Raw genomic sequence first — 8,777 nt, 5'->3', positions numbered from 1 at the left:
CAAGAAATCTCCGATATCTGTGGTAGGAACTGTGCTCTGGCTGTGGCTGAGTCTCATCTCAGCTCTAAAACTACCAGGCTTTGCTTTGCAGTGCTCCCCAGGGAAAAGTTGTATGAATTTAGGATTCTTTCTGTGCAATATTAGACCCCTAAACTAGGACATGTGCAGTTCATGATATCTACACCCCAAACAGCTGCTGTAGCCATGTCAGCTCAAGCAGTAGGCAGGCAGCTGGTAAACCTTGCAGGCTGCTCTCTCCCATGAATTTCACCATTGGGTGCCTGTTCTCCAAACAGATTTAAACCACACTATTTGCAACCGCTTCCTTCAGAGCATAACTTTGAATAAGAAAACAATAACATTAAGGTGAACAATAGTCGGAGCAGATGTAAAAAGTTCATACTTCCTGAGGGTTATACACAGATTTTGAGCATCCACCTCAGGATCCAGAGCCCTGCAGCACAGCCAGGGCCTAGGGAGTTTGCGTTTATGGTCAAGGACTTGTGTATCACAGGGAATGGCTCACTGAGGTGCCATCACCTGCTGGGCCTGGCTTACACTTCTCTGTTTTAACACACACTGAAAGTATCTGTACATGTTGCTGTCCATTTCTATATATTTCAGACCTTCCTCCTAATGTGAGTCAGCAGGTTACTAGTAGCACATCCAGAGCATTCCAGCCTGTTCTGGTAGTAATGACAGTGCAGTACAAGACACAAATATTTGTTGTTAATGGTGGGGAATAATTCATAAGAAGAAATTTCTTTCATGGACTGGAAAATTTTAATGATTTTTTTTTCTTCTGATTGCTGCATTGCATTTTGCTAGCCTCACACACCATGATGGTTATGATATAAATGATTAAGCCAATAAAAATGCTTATCTTCTTTAAACAGCTATCTTTCCACTATAAAACTTGTAGAACACCATCTCCAGTCACAACTGAGAAATGATTTAGACATACATGTATAATAAGATAAAATAATCTTGTAAATTTTCTCTTAAACTGAAGTATCCTTGGAGAGCCATCAGGCTTTCCAAAATCAGCAATCCATCACCTGCTTCAGATGATAATATTATTTGTATTTTCACTCTTCACTCCCCTAAAACTATTATTGCTCACTGCAATCTTTTCACTGGTATAATAAATAAATAAATAAATGGGGAGAAAGAAAGAGTCACATTTTTGGTGTCCCATTTATAATGGAAAAGGTCCTCATTTATAGTTATTTTTGTGCACATCAGTGCTTTTAGACCAAAAGTATACCTTCATCTTTACAAACATTGATTTATGCCTTACAGAGGCATAATTCTGTTCAAAACAGGCATAATGCACTATGTAGTTACCAAGGCACTAAAAATGTACACATTGTTGCTGATCTGAGACATGATCAAAGAGCAGAAGCTCCGTGTTGACTTTGTGCAGCATCTGGAAAGTTTGAAAAGTCTTCAAAAGTTTGAAAACAAATAAGCAAATCTGAATAAGAGAACTATTTCCACATACAATCTGGCAAAAATACTTTGTTGAGCATGCCAATTTTAACATGCCATCACCTGCTAGCAGGGAATACCAGTAGCACTATTTATAAGGAGCCAAGACAATTAATTTCATTGCTCTGTGACCCAAGCCCACATCCATCACTGAGGTCTTCTACTGATTTAAATAGGCACTGAATCACTCTAAAGATCTGGTGAATCTAATTAAACAGTAGCAAAGATGGCCTCAGAGGAAAAGAAAAATCTCTGCATTATTATTAACACCAACATAGGTACATACCCTGCCTACTGTGCAACAGTGTGACAGTGACTCAAATGCCCTTTGAGTGGCAATTTTGGCACATAAAAACAGCCAACGGACACATGACCTATCATACCTGCAGCCTGATGCATGTTCCAAATACTGCCTCCAGTCAGTCTCTTGAATACCAAGTTTATGATTGACTTCTGAATGGTATAAGATTGTGCTTAGTGTTTTTTCTATCAGAAGCCCTCCTAATTTTGAAGGCTTTTTTGTTATGTGTTACAAAAATGCAAGAGCTCTCAGTAGGGGGCCTCCCTGCAGAAACGTAGATTTAGCAAGCAAAAGTAAAAAACACAATGAAAGCAAAAAGATAAACTACCAAACATACAAAAAATATATATATTTTATTTTTTTTCTGCCTTTGAAAAGTGTTTTGTTTGTGTTCACCTTTGAGAAAGTCATCTACATTTCTTCAGCTTGCAGGAAACAAACCAACAAACACACCACAATGCACAAAACAACCCCAAATGTAAAAGCCAGTGCTAGTAAAAGTTCTTTGGACATTTGAATAGTGAGTCTTTATAGTGTTTGCAGCATTTCAAATAAAACACTGTACTTCCATGTCTTTCATGTCTTGGCTTCTTAAAAATGAACTAAGATACCATCATACATAGATTTATTTTTTTTTTCATTAAAATAAACTCTTCTGTCATTAGTTAACTTAATCAGAAAACATACAGACTACTGGTAGACTGATCTTCCTTTGGTATAGAGTTTTCCAAGGCTAACAGAATACACCATATCAGAAGACTGGGCTGACTCAGAGGTAATTTAATGTACATTGCAAGGTAAGATTTATAAACAACAACACAAAATAGAAACTGAAAATAATCAGGGATTTGAAGATCAGGCATCCCTCAGAGCTAGACTAAGTGATGATAACTCAAAGCCAAACTGCACTGTACTTTCAAAGCATTAAAGGCCAAAGGACAAAAAGGAAAAATCCCCCCAAACTGAGCTGCCAATACATGATCATGCTTAATTAGGGAGTAAAATGCATAACAGAAACAAGGTGACTTTCATGGGAAAAAAAACATGTTGATGGGAGGTACAAACAGATCAGTTCCAGAGTGACGCCACAAGGATATGATGATTATAAAAACATACTTACAATTCCAATGAACTCAGCTCTATGGATAGGCAACGCATTAGTCTTTAAGAGGGAAACCATTAAAAAAGTAGGACAGCAGTTTCATCTGAAAGAAACCAGTTTAAAAAAAAATCCTTCTGGGGGATGTCCTCATCAGAAAAGTCTGTTCTTTTTATACTTCAAGGCAAGATACATATTTCTTTAAAAATTTCATCTTTCTAATTCTGAGTATTCTAGCTTTGTCAGTGAAAAGAAATTATAAGAAATTAAGACATATTAAAAAACAACAAAAGCATCTCCATGTTACAAGTCAGGAACAAGGTTTTCTTTGAGATCCTTAAGGTCAATCTGTGCTCTTAGCAAAAAAAAAAAAAAAAAAAAAAAAAAAAAAAAAAAAAGCACCTTCTCTCTGCCTTGTGAAGCAAAAATATTCCCTTTATGATGCTCCTGGGCTCCTGGGCTCCCAGAGCTGAAGCCAGTGACATGCACATATTCCAAGGAGAGAGAACACCTTGTAGAGCGGCCATCAGAAATCATTTACCAGCTGAAGTCACAAACTAAAAATTAGTAATGAAAAGCAGCAATGAATGGTTTTCTTCTCTGTCCTAATTATGCTCCCAAAGTCTGGGGCCAGGCTAAAAATTGCCTGCCTTCAGACCTGAGTTAAGATAGGACTGAATGTTTCTAAAATACCATGAAAAGCTGTTATCATATGAGCCCACTGATGGACATATAATCTTCTTGCCCACCCACTGATTCTGGAAAACCAGGCAGGTAGAGACTTGGAGGAAGGCACCTGTCAGGTGGATGCTCTAGTTCTTGTACCTATCTACCCCTCCAATGCACATGCAGGGGACTAGATCCAAATGAATTGTCACACCTTCAGCACAAGAATTATTTAGTGAGGAAAGCTTACTGAAAAGGGGGACTCCTTCTTCACTGTTACTACCAACACTCTTCCATTGCTCAGAAAGGAACAAAACTGTTCCTGGACCATGGTGTAACACTCAAAGCAGCAGACTTCACAGCCAATTGGTACGCAGGTGCTCTGGAAGAGACAGTCTCTTTTCCCTTCCCTATTTCCCTTGACTGTTTCTGATTTAAAATTGCATAAAATATAGACACCGTCCTGGGAGATGGAATTAGCAACAGATGCTTACACCTCTTGCATCTGCTTATCATAGATTTTTTATGCAGATCCAGAAAGTTTAACATACTGTACTGGCCTCAAAACGTAAGTAATTAACTACAAAATGCAAAAATCTAAATTCTGATTGGGAAAATTCATCACCAGGAACCATTTTCTTCATTTTTATTTGCTAAACTGGTTTAATTCCAGGCAAAGACTATCTAACCAGAAAGGCTAGAACTATGGTCAACTCCTGGAAACATGTGACTGTTTTAGTAGAGAAATGACAACCTGCTCACCCTAGATTTCAAGCCATTAGTGGGTTGAACCTGGTTATGGGCATGGGATTTCTATTTTTCAAGCCTTCCTAAGCCACAGGCACAATATACTTTTCTGAGGACAACTGTAAAAGGATATTACATTGAGATACCAACAGGAAAGAAAATACTCAGGGAAAAGTCAACCTTCAGTGACAAAGGAGCAATTGAAAAGATAATCCAAAATAACCATATAACCAACTAATGTCAAAGACCACAGACACAAAATTGCAGCAGGTGCAATCACAAAGGGACCTCAGTCAGACATCTCCAAACTTCTTCCACCCCATATCCTGAGCAAAGATAAAGCAGCCCCTTTCTGCCCCTGATGAGGGGTTCAGCTTCCAAAGAGGCTCAACCCTAAGTGCATAACATTCTCAAATACTAGTATATGTTTACCAGACTTCCCCTGAAGCATGCTAACTGGTGTAAGTCATATTTTCCCCCCATACATCATACAGGGACCTTCAGTTGCCATTTAGGTGAGATGGTGAGATTTATGGGGCCATGGTGAGGCCAGTCAGGGCCATCCCTGCCATCAGGGCCCTGAAAGGAAGTGCTACTGAATCAGTGTATACAATTCAATTTAAATCTGCTCAGCTCATGGCATGGGGATTTTTAAAGAGTAAATTAATTCAAATCTTATGCACAAAGAACTTGCTTTTAATACCTTTGATCATTTGTCTTGTATCACTTGTATCATTTCTGAGCTGAAAACTTGCAAAATTTCTAAACAGTACATTCCACTTGATCTAAATGTTCAAATAGATACAGTTTGAAATACTTGTTTGCAATTTTTAAGACTGCTTTAAAATGTTTTGCACAGTCAAAGCACTAAAAGTATATTTCACACTTTAAAAAATGTAATTAACTTCCAGCGAAAAAGTAAAAAAAAAAAAAAAAGTATTTTTTTTCTCTCAGTTTGAGTAAGTTCTCTAATATGCTGTGTCTACACCAGGAACTGCTAATTACTAACATCATTTTCAGCCATAATTAATGTTTTTAGACACATCCAGCTGCTAATTCTATCACCAAACTCTTCTCATTAATGGTATTTTTAAAAGGCAATTTCAAGTATAGAATTAAGTGGAAAGCCTTAATAGCTTGCAAGCAGGCATGCTTGATATTCTTAGCTGCAGAAAGGAAATCATAAATAGGGACAGTATCAGCTATACTAAGAAGAAAAATAGGCATAAATCTAGCCGTAAGTAAAGCCATATAAAAGAGCTCATTTAAGTCAATCATTTCTATGAGCCTTCCTTCTATTTAAAAATTGTATTTCAGTGCAGAATATTTTGCTTTTAAAATAATAGGGTTTGGTAGTTAGTCATTCTAACCATTCAAAGAGAAATAGTAAAGTTTGAATACTGGCTGTAAACCTTTCAGGGTGATAAATGAAAGATAATAACCCCTTGATCAATGTAACTTTTATTTATTCATCTGGGAACATGGCAAGGATATCATAGGCAACAACGCCGCCTAGGAGAACATGGATTTCACATAAACTGTTTTGGCAGAAACACGCATTTAAATAATCATCCAAATCACCACCTCACTATTTCTATCTTCAAAGAAAAATAAATGAACAAAGAAATAAACCCAAAGAGAAATGAAACATAAGACCTGAACAAATTAACAGTCTAGATTTTTTTTTCTATTTAACGTCTATGCCAGCCCCAACATCTGTCCTTGTTTTTAAAAGTTGTAATACTTAGCACTGACGATGGCAACTTTCATTTGCAAACACATTATAAACACGAACTGACTGCAATTATACCATGATACCTCACCACATCTAATCAACAAGCCCACCTAGTCCTCTCTCGGGCTGGGGAAGTGCTGCATGAAGTTTGTTCTGTCAGCTCCCTGTGTGACAGTGTCTACATCCTGCAAAGTGCTACACGTACGAGTGAGTTTAGCATGAAGTGACTGACCAAACTACAGCATAAAATCAAGCAGGTTTATCCATTCAGTGCTAATATTTTGTTGTATAATCCAAGCAGAACTGACCAGGACAGGACGCAATTTAATGTAAACCATTTGGAGTGAAAGGTGTTATTTTGCCTAGTGAAATCTCCCCCTCGCAGTCCAGCTCACAGACAGAGTCGGTGGCAACCTCAGGGTCAGGGGAGATCTGGGACATCCTGTCAAAAGGGTCCTCACGATTCTCCTCACAGTCAACCACATTTGGGATCATGTTAACATAAGCAGTCACTATCTCCTTGTGGAAAAGGGTGTCCTGGTTGTAAGAGATAAGCTCGTTGCTTATATTAACGGTCTCCACTGGAGTACTAGAGCAAAACTGGCTGCATCCCAGGAGGTTGGAGAAGACCTTCCTAAAGTCAGCATTGAAGGCATAGATGATGGGGTTGAGAGAGGAGTTGGCCCAACCAAACCAGACAAATATATTAAAGGTGGTCTCGCTGACGCAGGGAAGACCTGCGTGGGGGTCGCTTGGTGGGCTCTCGCAGAAGGGAACCATGCAGTTCAAAATGAAGAACGGCAACCAGCAGCAGACAAAGACACCCATGATAACAGAGAGAGTCTTCAACACTTTGGTTTCTTTCCTGATGGAGGACTTGAGGCTTGTGTGATGGTGGCAGTCAACGTGGTTGCTCCGGCAGCTCTGCGCGTGCTCGGCTGCCCTCTCCAGGGAAGAGATCCGACGGATCTGCACCTGGGCAATGCGGTAGATCCGGGTGTAGGTAACTATCATGATAGCCACAGGGATGTAAAAACTGATCAAGGAGGAGGAAATAGCGTAAGTCCTATTGAGGCTGGAGTCACAGCTCTCTGATGGTCCAGAGAGGGTATCGTTGCTGCTGGAGGTCCCATCAGAGGGTGTCATTGCTGCTAATGCCACCCACGTGGTGCTCAAGTCTTCCGCCCAGGTGGTGACAGCACCCGCTGCTGCCCAGCCAGCGCCAAACCCATCTCTGAAATCCCCCACAGCCATGGCAGCAGCATCCCCACCTTTGTGCCAGTTGAGCTGAACGGGGATGAAGGAGATGAGCACGGACAGAGCCCACGCCACACCGATCATCAGCAGAGCCAGCCGCTGGGTCATCTTCCTCTCATAGCGGAACGGGCTCGAGATCGCCCAGTACCTGTCCACGCTAATCACACACAGGTTGAGGATGGAGGCCGTGGAGCACATAATATCGAAGGCCACCCAGACGTTGCAGAAAGCCCCGAAGGGCCAATACCCGGCCACCTCCGCCACCGCCTTCCAGGGCATGACGAGCAGAGCCACCAGCAGGTCCGACACGGCCAGGGACACGATGAAGATGTTGGTGACCTTGCTTCTCAGGTGCCTGTAGCGGACGATGGCCGCGCACACCAACACGTTCCCAAACAGCGTCCAGAGAATGAGCAGAGCGAGCAAACTGCCCGCCGCCACCTGCGCCGCCCCGGGGGCTCCCGACGACACCCGGACCCCTCCGGGGGACCCCGCCGCGGGCTGCAGCGGGCTCCGGCCGCCCCGCAGCATGGCTGGCGGCTCCCGGTTCCCGGCGGCGGGGCGGCGGAGACCGGGGAGCACCGACTAGCCAGCGCCGCCCCAGCCCCATAGGGCCGCTGCCCCCCGCCCCGCCGCCCCCCGGCTGCCCTCCGCGGGCTCAGCGCCTCCCCAAGCCCGGTCTTCGCGGCTCCGTTTGCTCTTCTCCTTCTCGGGAGCCCCCTGCCCGGCTGTCTCCTGCCCGGTTTCCCCCTGCCCGGTTCCCTGCTCCCCGCTCCCCGCCGGGTGGCTCCGCGCTCCGCCGCCCGAGGTGGCGCCCGCCCGGGCCGCCGGCTGCGATCCCCGAGCTCCGCCGAGCTGCGCCCCCCCCCCTCCTGCTCCCCGCCGCCCCCTCCCCGGGCCGGGCCGCCCGCCCCCGCCGCCCTCTGAGCATGCTCGATGCCGGGGACGCCCCGTCCCGGCCGGAGGGGAGCGGGGAGAACGGGATGAAGAGGACTGGGGGATGCCCCGCACCGCTCCATCACCCCCCCTACACACATACATACCCGCATCCCTGCCCAAAAGAGGCGTCCTGGCCATCACTGCGCCGAGAGCAGCCCCGCCGTGGACACTTTGGACGGAAAGTCCCCCTCGTCCCATAGAGGGGAGCGGGGCAGTGCCCCCCTCGACCCCAGGGCTAATGGAAGCTGGGGGGCAGCGGGACGGCCGCGTTTGCCCCCTGCAAGGATCGGAGATGGAGCCCAGCTCGGTCACTGCCCCGAGAGGTTCTGACCGGGATCTATGGCAGGCAGGAAAGCCGGCAAACGACATCGGATTCTCCCTCGTCTCAGCCCTTCCATGGGATCAACCGTGTGTAAAAGCCAGAAAACGGAGTTAGGACCCCTGGCAGCCCAGGTGTGAGCGCTGTGCGGTGGGACTCACCATGCACTAATTTACACCTACGTTTCAGACGACATACTTCAGCGATTTTCGATTAAAATACT

The 8,777-nt window shown here is 44.3% G+C and overlaps 1 protein-coding gene across 1 annotated transcript; it reads right to left on the bottom strand.

Moving 5' to 3' along the window:
- Nucleotides 1–5,749: 5,749 nt before the first annotated feature.
- DRD5 (dopamine receptor D5) lies at nucleotides 5,750–7,827 on the bottom strand (the record flags this gene model as incomplete). The annotated part of the gene is made up of 1 exon (XM_084519239.1): nucleotides 5,750–7,827. The coding sequence occupies one exon, from the start codon at nucleotides 7,825–7,827 to the stop codon at nucleotides 6,364–6,366; it is 1,464 nt and encodes a 487-aa protein (XP_084375365.1). The 3' UTR covers nucleotides 5,750–6,363.
- Nucleotides 7,828–8,777: the final 950 nt, after the last annotated feature.

The sequence above is a fragment of the Aythya ferina genome (assembly GCF_964211825.1).
Source record: "Aythya ferina genome assembly, chromosome: 4".
NCBI classification, from domain to species: Eukaryota; Metazoa; Chordata; class Aves; order Anseriformes; family Anatidae; genus Aythya; species Aythya ferina.
Note: the sequence above shows the minus strand (reverse complement) of the source record. Positions and strands in the feature narration are given on the sequence as shown.